The sequence below is a fragment of the Leiobunum rupestre genome, chromosome 1, assembly GCF_980474605.1.
Source record: "Leiobunum rupestre chromosome 1, qqLeiRupe1.1.hap1, whole genome shotgun sequence".
NCBI lineage: Eukaryota > Metazoa > Arthropoda > Arachnida > Opiliones > Sclerosomatidae > Leiobunum > Leiobunum rupestre.
The window spans coordinates 38,650,392-38,665,476 of record NC_143384.1 but is presented as its reverse complement, the minus strand read 5'-3'; the positions used below and the strand labels follow the sequence as shown (position 1 = coordinate 38,665,476).

Below are 15,085 nucleotides of genomic sequence, written 5' to 3'. Positions count from 1 at the left end.
ACTAGTCAAGGTTCAAAATGTGTCATTTACTAGCCAAGGTTCAAAATGGGTCGCTTTCTAGCCAAGGTTAAAAATGGGTCGCTTACTAGCCATGGTTCAAAATAGGTCGCTTACTAGTCAAGGTTCAAAATGGGTCGTTTACTAGCCTAAGTTCAAAATAAGTCGTTTACTAGCCAAGGTTAAAAATGGGTCGCTTACTAGCCAAGGTTAAAAATGGGTCGCTTACTAGCCAAGGTTAAAAATGGGTCGCTTACTAGCCAAGGTTAAAAATGGGTCGCTTACTAGCCAAGGTTAAAAATGGGTCGCTTACTAGCCAAGGTTCAAAATGGGTCGCTTACTAGCCAAGGTTCAAAATGGGTCGCTTACTAGCCAAGATTCCAAATGGGTCGCTTACTAGCCCAGGTTCAAAATGGGTCGCTTACTAGTCGGGGTTCAAAATGGGTCGCTTACTAGTCAAGGTTCAAAATGGGTCGTTTACTAGCCAAAGTTCAAAATAAGTCATTTACTAGCCAAGGTTCAAAATGGGTCACTTACTAGCCAAGGTTCAAAATGGGTCGTTAACTAATCAAGGTTCAAAATGAATCGCTTACTAGTTAACTGTTAGGCCGAACGACTCGTTTGGTCAAGATCGTATTTAGGTGCCTTAGTTTAAATCAGGGAAGACCTGGGGAAACATTTTTCTTTATAATTTCTAAAATATAAAAAGGTTAAAATTAAGTGGCGGCTCAACGTGAAGTAGATATTTTTTCAATAGATGTCGCTAGCGTCGAAATCAAAAAGGCGGTACTTAAAGGTACCCCTCGCGTTGATTGGATCGTTTGTAAATTGGTCAATCGCATAAATTACAGCAATTATTAACAATAATTTTACATGGGATATATAATTTAGGTTAAAGCGCATTATATAGAGTATAAGTTGTCTTACTATAATACCCTACAATGGCTCTCTGACGACGTTATCATTTGGCTATTTTGAATTTAGCTTCCTTTGACATAAATAGATGGCACCACACCAGTGTGATAAATAAGGCACTATCACAGGCCAATCGCCAGTTTAAAAAATAGCTGGGCCAGTTTAAAATTAAATGCTTGGGGTGTTAGTGGCCCTGGTGACCACTTAAATAATTCAAAGTTTTTTCCCGTCAAGATTTTAGTTCATAAAAAAATACCATATTAATCCCTAAAATTGTTTGGTCTTTGCTGTGTGCTTGGCCTTGTGTCAATTGTGTGTATGGGTGGGTGACTGGGTGTCGTGAGTCTGTCTACTCTACACTCTACACGCAGTATAGAAGAAGCGAATTTAGCAGTTAGAAAAAATAAATACAGGGTGCCTTCATTTGATCGGCCCAGGCATTTTTCTCAAAACCTATACCTTCTAGATGTGTGAAATTTTCAGTATGTACTCTCTCGGGGGAGATCGTTGTTATTTGTGAATTTCAAAAAAATCGTGATTTTTTCCACGGTTTTAGAATTTGTAGTTTTTGAACGCGAGGTGCTAGACGAAAAGTTTCAATGAGTAAGTTGTAGAGCATACTCGAAAACTTTAATGGAGTTGGTATGGTCAAAATCGTACATTTTGTCACTGAAATAATAGGTCATGAAAAATAACAAGTTGGTACTACCCAAATGTTTTTACGCCTCATGTTATTGTAATGATTGTCTGTGCCGGGCCATGGTGTAGCACGCCACTGTAAACTACTATTGCAACGCTACTGTTCTCGCACGTACTCTGTAATTAAAATTATACCTCTATTAGGAATAACACAATAGACGACTGAAAAAATATTTCCAAGTAATATATTTTTCATTTATTACATAAATATTCGGTTTAAAAAAATGGTTAGCCAAAAAATTCATTTAAAACAGTGACATTGAATTCGAATTTACAGATTTAAACCGTTAAAGGGGAAAGCTCAAGCTTTAACCAGTTAGATAGCCCTATAGTCCATCAAAAACTAAAATTTATGCCGAAAACCGCATCAAAAAATATTGAGTGGTTAATTTTTAATAAAATAAAAAAATTTCTGGAAATCGAAAAGCGCGAGTCCGCCGCGACACCTGGTGAGAAGTCGGTAAGACAGAAAAACAACGTAAAAGCGCGCGCTGCTGACGATGCAAAAAATTTGTTTTGCACGCACGGCGCGTTCCAGTTATAAGAGACCTAAGCCTAAATTGGGCGATTTTAAAAGTTACGCTAGTTCGCAAATCGCTCATACGGGATGGCGGCGAAAATTCAAACCCAAACACTTGGCGTTATTTTTCGTTTCACCTTTTTCTACAAAAAAAAAGGTACGTGTTAGTATATTGAACGTCTTGTTAATCTTTTGATACGGAAATAAGGAAAAGCTTGGCCCTTCTCCTTTAATAATTTTGTAACATCTACTGTTGAACTGACGAATTAGTAGTTGTGATATGAAAAGCAATTGTTGGTCCACGTGGAAATCAATCACGAAGACTTGACGCCATCCGATGGTACTGTGAGCTGATATTTATGTCGTCATGAATAATTCGATGGTGGACTTGGACGTTAGTGGAGGCGGTAATGGCAAAATTTTATTCTTTTAATTTATTTGACGTTTAACATTTTTTTTACTCTTGTATTATCATAAAAAAATTATATTTTCACCGTTAATTTAACGGTCAAAAATACGAAATGTGGTTTAACCGTTAATTTAAGTATCAACTTTTCGTTAAATAAGAAACTATAGTTTGACCGTTGATTTTACGGCGATATTTCAAACGCTTGTATAACTAAATTTTACAGTGATATTACTGTTCAGTTACGGTAATTTATTGTGGTGCTTCTAGTTAACATTTTTCTTTCTCGTCGTTTTTCACTGTATCGTCAACTTTATCTTTCTCACCATCTTTCCCTTTTCCCCCATCATTATTTTTACCTTTTCCCCCATCTTTATCTTTATCTTTCCCACCATCTTTATCTTTCTCTTTCCCACCATCTTTATCTTTCTCTTTCCCACCATCTTTATCTTTCTCTTTCCCACCATCTTTATCTTTATCTTTCCCACCATCTTTATCTTTCTCTTTCCCACCATCTTTATCTTTCTCTTTCCCACCATCTTTATCTTTCTCTTTCCCACCATCTTTATCTTTCTCTTTCCCACCATCTTTATCTTTCTCTTTCCCACCATCTTTATCTTTCTCTTTCCCACCATCTTTATCTTTCTCTTTCCCACCATCTTTATCTTTCTCTTTCCCACCATCTTTATCTTTCTCTTTCCCACCATCTTTATCTTTCTCTTTCTCGCCATCTTTATCTTTCTCGCCATCTTTATCTTTCCCACCATCTTTATCTTTCCCACCATCTTTATCTTTCTCGCCATCTTTATCTTTCTCGCCATCTTTCCCTTTCCCGCCATCTTTCCCTTTCCCGCCATCTTTATATTTCCCGCCATCTTTCCCTTTCCCGCCATCTTTATCTTTCCCTTTCTCGCCATCTTTCCCTTTCCCACCATCCTTATCTTTCCCCCCATCTTTATCTTTATCTTTCCCGCCATCTTTATCTTTCTCGTCATCTTTATCTTTCTCGTCATCTTTATCTTTCTCGTCGTCTATATCTTTATCGTCGTCTTTATCTTTGTCGTCATCTTTATCTTTCTCGTCATCTTTATCTTTCTCGACCTTTCCGGGGTCAAACTCGTCCCGGTAGTAGTCGCCCAAATAGGGAGGCCCAACTGGAAATTTCACCCAGATGGCTCCATTTCCGTTATCTTCTCTCGTGGGCATTGGAATTATAATGTTAGTACCCATTTGGCAATCGCAGATTATCTTCGAGAAGTTCCTATATTTTATCAACTTGCAACGGACGAAGACGTCTCCATGTCTTTGGCAACCGTCTATGCAGTCCTTGCACTTCGTGCTACTGTCTATTAAAATGATAAGGAAAATAAAAATGTAAGTCGGGTATTTATTAAGAGTTTTCACATCTGTATAGTGGCGTCGTTGCGGAACTTGCTGAAAACTCGGAACAACTCTTTTCGCGTCGAGTTTGTTAGATCTCTCCTCACTGGTTAAAATTAGTTTTCACTTAAGTTCTTCGGTTTTCCCTTACCATAAGAAATTGTAGAGGTTAACGCTTATAGTAAGTGTCAGAAGCTGTTGGCATGAAAGGCTTCACACCACCCTCCGACTCATCGTAGCCCGGACACCTGAATTAACCCCTATGAAAATCGTTGCGATGATCTTAGTAACTTTAATCAAACTGGATCTAAAGTATTTTTATTACATAACAAAACATATTTTATTAATCGAACATGATTTTTGGAAGTTCATTTGATTGAACTGGATTTTTAAAAGATATTTTTATAGAACAGGATTTTTGGAAGTTCATTTGATTGAACTGGATTTTTAAAAGATATTTTTATAGAACAGGATTTTTGGAAGTTCATTTGATTGAACTGGATTTTTAAAAGATATTTTTATAGAACAGGATTTTTGGAAGTTCATTTGATTGAACTGGATTTTTAAAAGATATTTTTATAGAACAGGATTTTTGGAAGTTCATTTGATTGAACTGGATTTTTAAAAGATATTTTTATAGAACAGGATTTTTGGAAGTTCATTTGATTGAACTGGATTTTTAAAAGATATTTTTATAGAACAGGATTTTTGGAAGTTCATTTGATTGAACTGGATTTTTAAAAGATATTTTTATAGAACAGGATTTTTGGAAGTTCATTTGATTGAACTGGATTTTTAAAAGATATTTTTATAGAACAGGATTTTTGGAAGTTCATTTGATTGAACTGGATTTTTAAAAGATATTTTTATAGAACAGGATTTTTGGAAGTTCATTTGATTGAACTGGATTTTTAAAAGATATTTTTATAGAACAGGATTTTTGGAAGTTCATTTGATTGAACTGGATTTTTAAAAGATATTTTTATAGAACATGATTTTTGGAAGTTCATTTGATTGAACTGGATTTTTAAAAGATATTTTTATAGAACATGATTTTTGGAAGTTCATTTGATTGAACTGGATTTTTAAAAGATATTTTTATAGAACAGGATTTTTGGAAGTTCATTTGATTGAACTGGATTTTTAAAAGATATTTTTATAGAACATGATTTTTGGAAGTTCATTTGATTGAACTGGATTTTTAAAAGATATTTTTATAGAACAGGATTTTTGGAAGTTCATTTGATTGAACTGGATTTTTAAAAGATATTTTTATAGAACAGGATTTTTGGAAGTTCATTTGATTGAACTGGATTTTTAAAAGATATTTTTATAGAACATGATTTTTGGAAGTTCATTTGATTGAACTGGATTTTTAAAAGATATTTTTATAGAACAGGATTTTTGGAAGTTCATTTGATTGAACTGGATTTTTAAAAGATATTTTTATAGAACAGGATTTTTGGAAGTTCATTTGATTGAACTGGATTTTTAAAAGATATTTTTATAGAACATGATTTTTGGAAGTTCATTTGATTGAACTGGATTTTTAAAAGATATTTTTATAGAACAGGATTTTTGGAAGTTCATTTGATTGAACTGGATTTTTAAAAGATATTTTTATAGAACAGGATTTTTGGAAGTTCATTTGATTGAACTGGATTTTTAAAAGATATTTTTATAGAACATGATTTTTGGAAGTTCATTTGATTGAACTGGATTTTTAAAAGATATTTTTATAGAACAGGATTTTTGGAAGTTCATTTGATTGAACTGGATTTTTAAAAGATATTTTTATAGAACAGGATTTTTGGAAGTTCATTTGATTGAACTGGATTTTTAAAAGATATTTTTATAGAACAGGATTTTTGGAAGTTCATTTGATTGAACTGGATTTTTAAAAGATATTTTTATAGAACAGGATTTTTGGAAGTTCATTTGATTGAACTGGATTTTTAAAAGATATTTTTATAGAACAGGATTTTTGGAAGTTCATTTGATTGAACTGGATTTTTAAAAGATATTTTTATAGAACATGATTTTTGGAAGTTCATTTGATTGAACTGGATTTTTAAAAGATATTTTTATAGAACATGATTTTTGGAAGTTCATTTGATTGAACTGGATTTTTAAAAGATATTTTTATAGAACAGGATTTTTGGAAGTTCATTTGATTGAACTGGATTTTTAAAAGATATTTTTATAGAACATGATTTTTGGAAGTTCATTTGATTGAACTGGATTTTTAAAAGATATTTTTATAGAACAGGATTTTTGGAAGTTCATTTGATTGAACTGGATTTTTAAAAGATATTTTTATAGAACAGGATTTTTGGAAGTTCATTTGATTGAACTGGATTTTTAAAAGATATTTTTATAGAACATGATTTTTGGAAGTTCATTTGATTGAACTGGATTTTTAAAAGATATTTTTATAGAACAGGATTTTTGGAAGTTCATTTGATTGAACTGGATTTTTAAAAGATATTTTTATAGAACATGATTTTTGGAAGTTCATTTGATTGAACTGGATTTTTAAAAGATATTTTTATAGAACAGGATTTTTGGAAGTTCATTTGATTGAACTGGATTTTTAAAAGATATTTTTATAGAACAGGATTTTTGGAAGTTCATTTGATTGAACTGGATTTTTAAAAGATATTTTTATAGAACATGATTTTTGGAAGTTCATTTGATTGAACTGGATTTTTAAAAGATATTTTTATAGAACAGGATTTTTGGAAGTTCATTTGATTGAACTGGATTTTTAAAAGATATTTTTATAGAAAAGGATTTTTGGAAGTTCATTTGATTGAACTGGATTTTTAAAAGATATTTTTATAGAACAGGATTTTTGGAAGTTCATTTGATTGAACTGGATTTTTAAAAGATATTTTTATAGAACAGGATTTTTGGAAGTTCATTTGATTGAACTGGATTTTTAAAAGATATTTTTATAGAACAGGATTTTTGGAAGTTCATTTGATTGAACTGGATTTTTAAAAGATATTTTTATAGAAAAGGATTTTTGGAAGTTCATTTGATTGAACTGGATTTTTAAAAGATATTTTATAGAACAGGATTTTTGGAAGTTCATTTGATTGAACTGGATTTTTAAAAGATATTTTTATAGAACAGGATTTTTGGAAGTTCATTTGATTGAACTGGATTTTTAAAAGATATTTTTATAGAACAGGATTTTTGGAAGTTCATTTGATTGAACTGGATTTTTAAAAGATATTTTTATAGAACAGGATTTTTGGAAGTTCATTTGATTGAACTGGATTTTTAAAAGATATTTTTATAGAACAGGATTTTTGGAAGTTCATTTGATTGAACTGGATTTTTAAAAGATATTTTTATAGAACAGGATTTTTGGAAGTTCATTTGATTGAACTGGATTTTTAAAAGATATTTTCATAGAACATGATTTTTGGAAGTTCATTTGATTGAACTGGATTTTTAAAAGATATTTTTATAGAACATGATTTTTGGAAGTTCATTTGATTGAACTGGATTTTTAAAAGATATTTTTATAGAATATGATTTTTGAAAGTTAATTGAGTCCGATTTGAATTTTGGTAGCTCGTTTGATCGAACTTAATTTGTAGAAGTTAGTTTTCTCGTATATGGTTGACCAATAAAAATAAACTAGTTCTTGCGACCGCCAATTGAGCTAGGCTGCTAAGTTGTTGGTAATCGTGTCATTAATAAAGCGAGTGTACTTTATCTAAACCGAAAATTTCTTAAAGCATTTCGACAAAAACTACTCTTAGTCTTAAAAACTCGATCGCGTTATTTTAACTTACCACTCCAACCATATGTTCCCTTTAAATCGGAAATAGAAATTGGAAGCTGGCAATGGATCTCTATCACAACCGTTGTCAGTAGCCATACCACTTGTAGCTCCATCGTTATAGTCAGTTGGGAAGACAGTTCTTCCAAGAGTGTCTCATTTGTTTTTATGATGATAATGTCACGGTCTAACGCCGACGAAAATGGTTTCTCATTCGAGCATCGTGTCTTTTCGGGGCCGATTGTCTTACTCGGTATCAATCGCGCGACGCTTCTCAACGACCGAAATTACGTGGATTTTGACGAAATTCGTTTCGAGTGGGTTTCAATTTCCATACTTAGACAAATATTGCAACTAATATAGGATAATTCCACGACAGATTTATGCGGGTCTCCACCCTACCACCCTTGCAATTTTCCCTACAATTTGTTTCTCGGAAAATTCGCCGGGCCGTTTTCTTTTCCACTATTCTGACCCCCAGTGGATATCTCGAGCGGCATGGTGTATTTCATTTTGTAGCTAAAGAACAATTTAAATGTTTGCCCTTTGACCTGGCAGGTTTGATTATTTTAAGGTATTATCCCTAGCTGCTGACAAGAAAGTTACGAATGTTTTTTTCTTTCAAGAAACGAGGATATTTTATACGTAATCGTCGTACTGCAGCGCGAAATCGTACTGCGAGTACTTTTCGCTTGAACAAGGCGTGATTCGCGTAATCGGTGCACAAGCAAACTCTAAGTGGTCAGCGTTCCTCGGTTCGACAACTAACGAAGACAATGCTAAATAATGAGCAACTGGTCTCTAGTAGCTCTCCAGACCTTCTGCTGAAGATTGTAAACCTTTTCTTCACATATAAATTGAGACAATAAATAATATATAAGAACCGTGGCAGAAAGTCGACAGAAATATGGCGTCGTAATTGTATCAAGTATGACTTGGGCCTAAAGTGGTGCCTTGGGTATTAGCCTGGCTGATTATCATTATTAGTATTATATGTCAAATTTTTATATAGTTTTGGAAATTAAATTTGATTCATCATTTTTGTAAGGATTGCTATTTAGCAATATTCAAAATGGGTCGCTTACTTAGCATTATTAACTCGCTTATTTTGAATGGGTGGATTTCTTAGCAATATTCAAAATAGGTGGAATTTTTAGCAATATTAAAAATGGGTTGATTTATTAGCAAAATTCAAAATGGGTGGATTTCTTAGCAATATTCAAAGTGGATTGATTTCTTAGCAATACTGAAAGTGTGTTGCTTACAAAGCAATATTTAAAATGGGTGGAATTCTTAGAAATATTGAAAATCGGTGGAATTCTTAGAAATATTCAAAATGTGTTGCTTACATAGCAATATTAAAAATGAATTGCTTATTTCGCAATAATAAAAATGGATTCCTTACTTAGGAATATTAAAAATAGGTGGATTTCTTACCAATAATCAAAATCGGTTGCTAACATAGCAATATTGAAAAGGGGTTGTTTAGATTGCAATATTCAACATGTCTTGATTTCATAGTAGTATTCAAAATGGGTGGATTCCTAAGAAATATTCAAAATTAGTTGCTTGCATAGCAATATTGAAAATGGATTGCTACTTAGCAATATTCAAAATGCGTTTTCTTATTTAGCAATATCAATTTGGGTTGCGTACTTCGTAATAATCATAATGGATTGCGTATTTCGTAACAATATTAAAAATGGGTTGCTTTCTTAACAATATTCAACACGGATGGCTTATTTACCAATATTCAAAATGGGTTGCTTATTTAGTAATATTCAAAATGGGTAATTGATTACTAAGCAATATTCAAAATCGGTTGCTTTACTTTGAAATATTAAAAATAGGTTGCTTTACTTTTGAAATATTAAAAATAGGTTGCTTACTTAGCTATATAAAATATTTTCTTATTTAGCAATATTCGAAATGGGTTGCTCACTTAGCAATATAAAATGGGTTGCTTACTTACCAATATTCAAAATGGATTGCTTACTTACCAATATTCAAAATGGGTTGCTTACTTACCAATATTCAAAATGGGTTGCTTACTTACCAATATTCAAAATGGATTGCTTACTTACCAATATTCAAAATGGGTTGCTTATTTATCAATACTCAAAAATTGATTACTTACTTAGCAATATAGGAATACCCGAAAATGGATTACTTACTTAGCAACACTCAAAATGGGTTGCTTATTTAGCAATACTCAAAAATTGATTTTTTACTTAGCAATATAGCCATAACCCAAAATGGATTGCTTGCTTACCAATATTCAAAATGTGTTGCTTATTTAGCAATACTCAAAAATTGATTGCTTACTTACCAATATTAAAATGGATTGCTTAGTTGGCCATATAAAGTGGTTTGATTACTTAGCAATGTAAAGTGGTTTGATTACTTAGCAATGTAAAGTGGTTTGATTACTTAGCAATATAAAGTGGTTTGATTACTTAGCAAAATAAAGTGGTTTGATTACTTAGCAATATAAAGTGGTTTGATTACTTAGCAATATAAAGTGGTTTGATTACTTAGCAATATAAAGTGGTTTGATTACTTAGCAATATAAAGTGGTTTGATTACTTAGCAATGTAAAGTGGTTTGATTACTTAGCAATGTAAAGTGGTTTGATTACTTAGCAATATAAAGTGGTTTGATTACTTAGCAATATAAAGTGGTTTGATTACTTAGCAATATAAAGTGGTTTGATTACTTAGCAATGTAAAGTGGTTTGATTACTTAGCAATGTAAAGTGGTTTGATTACTTAGCAATGTAAAGTGGTTTGATTACTTAGCAATGTAAAGTGGTTTGATTACTTAGCAATACTCAAAATTGATTTCTTACTTACAATTTAAAATTGGTTTCTTACTTAGCAATATTCGAAATGGTTTGTTTACTTGGCAATATAATAAATGGGTTGCTTAAGTAGCAATATTCAAAATCAGTTTCTTACTTAGCAATATAAAATGGTTTGCTCACTTAGTAATATAAAAATGGGTTTGTTAATCAATATTCAAATAGGTCGCTTAAAAATTAAAAAATGAATTTTATGAAATTTTTAAATATTTTCTTTCTTTTCCTGTTTGTTAAGTGTTACCAAGAATGTATTAAGGTGAGCAGAGAATGTGCGGGCAGCACTAGTGATCCCCGGAAGCCAAACCACGCCCCTCTGCTTCTTTTCCTCCGACTATTTGGGATAATATTTAAAAAATAAAATTATAATCAGCTAGGCCTCTGAATGCCATTTCCATAGACCTTCTTTCACAAACAGAATTATCGGCATATTTCGTCATCAAACTTTCATTTAAAATTTCGTGATAGGTAAAAAATAAATAATAATAATAATCAGCTAGGCTAATACCCAAGATACCACCTTATGCCCAAGTCATCTAGAGACTTTTAATGTCTTTATCCCAGGTGGCTTGGTGAAATTACGTAGGAGGATGGTGGCAAGCCCTTCATGCCACGCGAGCCAAAAACTCCCTACACTAACTATGACCATTAACCTCTGCAAGAACACGAATAAATACGTTCTTGGAACCAAAGTTAAGCAAGACACAAATGGATATGCAACTATATTTTAATTATTTGGATCGTAATTACAATTAAGGAAACTTTATTAAGCTGTGGCGGCATTGTCCTAAAAGATGACTTGATCGCCGATCATGCTTCTTCCCCAGTCAGCCAGGTACGGCTTCATCTGTCCAGTTTGCTTCAAGTGGTAGACGCGGTTTCTTTCGGCCAGACACGCGCAGTCCAGTTCCCCTTCGGACTCCGAGGACATTTTCAGAGAGCAACCTTTAAGTGACATTTCATTCAATTCGCAAAACTGTTCGCAAACGTACATTTTCTCGTCGTCGCATTCTAAAAACAATATCATATTTTGGAATTAATGGGCTGTTACACCAATAACGTTATAGACAAGAATACAATGATAACGGCACAATTACGCGACAATTACGATGAGTACGTAGAGATTACACGAAGATTACTCTGACTACGTAGAAATTACGCGAAGATTACTCTAACTACGTTGAGATTACGCGAAGAGTACTCTAACAACGTTGAGATTACGCGAAGAGTATTCTAACAACGTTGAGATTACGCGAAGAGTACTCTAACTACGTTGATATTACGCGAAGAGTACTCTAACTACGTTGATATTACGCGAAGAGTACTCTAACTACGTTGAGATTACGCGAAGAGTAAACTCTGACTACGTCGAGAATACGAAAAGAGTACTCCAACTAGGGCGATATTACATCCACGTTAGCGGAGTACACCGAGATTGCAACCGTGTAAACAGAGTACGCTGAGATTACGCGAAGAGTAAACTCTGACTACGTCGAGAATACGAAAAGAGTACTCCAACTAGGTCGATATTAAATCCACGTTAGCGGAGTACACCGAGATTACAACCGTGTAAACAGAGTACGCTGAGATTACGCGAAGAGTAAACTCTGACTACGTCGAGAATACGAAAAGAGTACTCCAACTAGGTCGATATTACATCCACGTCAGCGGAGTATACCGAGATTACAACCGTGTAAACAGAGTACGCTGAGATTGCGCGAAGAGTTCTCGGAGTAGGCCGAGATTACGCAAAGATAACTCTAACTACGTCGATATTTCTTTCACGTAAGCAGAGTACGGCAAAATTACGCTAAGAGTACTCGACGTACACAGAGATTACACCCGTGTAAGCAGATTGCGCCGAGTTTACACGATAATTACTTGAAGTACGCCAATTACATTAAACGGTGGCTCACGTTTTTCGTATGCAGATTACGTGTATATTACGGCGAGATGACGTACTCATTACGCGTAGTGATCAGTCCCTCGTACCTTTGCGTTTTGTTTTAATTTGGGCTTAGATTAAAGGAAGTGGCGTTTTCAGTGTAATGTAACCTGGATGATACGAAATATTTCGCTTTCGGTAGATATTCCAACTAAATGTATTCGGCCCGTATTAGTTGAGATTTTCAAAGCTTGCACGTGGGAATTATATAACTTACGTTTATTTGAGTTCAACAAGTGCACCGTCCTATGACCAAGGCTTAGCGTCAAATATTAGTCGTAAATTATAATAAATGTAATAGTATATTTCGTAATTTTTAGAGTTACTTGTAATTTTTGTCGTGATAAAATTCAATATTTTGTGCTGCGTCTACGATAGGGGGCGATACTTTAGGTTCCCTTTTTGGTTTAATAAGGAAAAGCATCCGAAATTTTCTATCTGTAGCCACCACTTGCTTTAAGCGCCTCTTTCAAAACTTCTCTTTTCGGAATAAATTTCAAGATTTATGTGGTGGATGATGATTTTCGTGTTGTTACATAACTTTAACTATACATAATTATTTAGAATTTTCAGTAACAAATTTAGCATTAAATGTACAACATGAAAAAAGCCTCAAGGAGTAATTTAAATGCACATTTTATTTAAAGTAAATTATATCATCATTACCAAAAACATCTGAAATTAATCCGAAACCATACTAACTCGTACTAACAATCCACTCAATGCTTATCAATTTAATTTATTCTGTAGTAAGAAAAAGCGTTCTGGATAAAGCTGTATCGATGAAGAAGATAAATTAGAAATAGTTAGACTAGAGTTTATTGAAATGTTTAGTCAAACTATTGTTTAATGAAACCCAGATTGAAACTAACCCCAACCCAAGAGCTGGGTTTAGTGGGCCTGAACCTTCTCTGCCCATCCCCCGTGTCGGATCGTCAACTCAAACTTGGCTTGAGATGGATGACCAAAGGCAGGCCAAGGAATTTATAATAATTTATAATATAAGGTTGGTTACTGGCCTACTTACAGGCAATTGCCAACTTAACAGACAATTAAATCTTATAAGAGTCAGTGATGACCCAATTTGTAGGGCTTGTCTGGCTGAGAATCAAACTGCCTCTCACATTCCTTGTAGCTGTGAATATTATGTAGCGCAAAGGTTTGAACATCTTGGTATGCATCGGTTGGAAACGCAAGACTTCTTCAACATCCCAGCCAAACAGATTCTTCACTTTGTGTCGTAAATAGGACTTTTTACCTAAAGTCACAGGTTGGGGGTTGCGCAATGGAGCTAAGGTCGAAGTGCGCGGCTTGCCACCCCTTTCAATATCAATAATAGCATAAGTAACATAATAACAATAAGTATGACACTTCCTATTGGTTTAATGCTAATTTTCTAACCGAACCTCTTTTGGCATTGATACTCTCTTCAAGCTGTGACTTGGACTCGCGACTTACCGTTTTTATTACTACTTTTTGATCAACATTTAAGCCTATTATCGGAGAGCATGTTCTGGAGTCGCGAGGGCTTTGGCTTTGTTTTGAAGCGAATCATGGGTGATAAAACAAACATGAGCTTTTTTTAATTTAGCCTAATATTCCGCCTATCTATCGGAAACCAGATATTTGAGCTTAAATCTCGTTAATTGTCATACTTATTGTTATTATGTTACTTATAACACGGCCAACTTTGATTTCTCGCGCATCTCTCGCGCTACAGCGGCCATCTCATTCGTTGACGTTTCTGTGTTAACCTATGAGCAAAAGATGTGTATGACGTCAGCGCCCCTAGCGGATTATTATTTTTAGTATAGTTTTTACATTGGGGACAATATAACCACCGAGCGTGGCGCTGAACTCCTACACATTATAGTACAGTTTATAGGGGGAAAATCCTTGCTCGCGGAATTTCGACGAATGTGTTGGCCGTAGTAGCGCGAACAGCGCGTGATCAAAGTTGGCCGTGCTTATAATAATAGTAATGATAACCCCGACCCTAATAGGCTTGTAGAATAACTCACCTTCGCATGAGACCATAGCAATTCCCAGCAAAGCCGCGAACATCCAGAATAGGGCGTTCATTCTTTGGTCTTGGACCGATACTATCAAACGAACATCTGAAACGCGTGATTATGTTTGTATTTGAAACGGTGATCTCATTTCGGGTTTCTAACGCTATCGCTCGTTCGTGCTTAGCACCCGCTTATATTACACTAAATTAGTCGAATTAATTGCTCCCGGCGTAACCCTATACTCGTAACGTATCTTGATAATTGCGGGTTTTACCAAAATTGAATCATAAATTCTACGCAATTATTTATTTCGTTGGACTTTTTATGTCAGTTCGTTATTTAAAGGGAATATAACCTCGGGTATTTGGTGTGGAACACCAACGTTTGCAGCTCTAGCCGCTCTTGCCTTGGCTTTAGAAATGTTTGGCGCCACTGTACAGGGTAATTTAAAAAATTGAAGGTGTCTTCCATAAAGATTGCTTTGCAGGTTATATTCCCTTTAATAAGACTAATAGAATATTTGTTGCTTTCATCTTATAAAAGATCTTAAAATCTTAT

At 33.9% G+C, this 15,085-nt stretch overlaps 2 protein-coding genes and 1 long non-coding RNA gene across 3 annotated transcripts in view; 1 reads left to right on the top strand and 2 right to left on the bottom strand.

Annotated features, from left to right (window-relative positions):
• The window catches only part of LOC149962761 (uncharacterized), a 221,415-nt gene that overhangs the window by 142,098 nt on the left and 64,232 nt on the right, over positions 1–15,085 (top strand). The window lies entirely within an intron of this gene.
• LOC149962765 (uncharacterized) lies at positions 1,827–7,915 on the bottom strand. The gene is made up of 2 exons (XM_090169950.1): positions 7,727–7,915; positions 1,827–3,883 (listed from the first exon to the last, which is right to left on the bottom strand). Exons 1-2 carry the CDS (start codon positions 7,827–7,829, stop codon positions 2,808–2,810), a joined length of 1,179 nt encoding a protein of 392 aa, XP_090026076.1. The 5' UTR covers positions 7,830–7,915; the 3' UTR covers positions 1,827–2,807.
• On the bottom strand, positions 11,282–14,694 carry LOC149962764 (uncharacterized). The gene is made up of 2 exons (XR_016479992.1): positions 14,537–14,694; positions 11,282–11,581 (listed from the first exon to the last, which is right to left on the bottom strand). It is a non-coding gene; the product is annotated as an uncharacterized LOC149962764 (long non-coding RNA).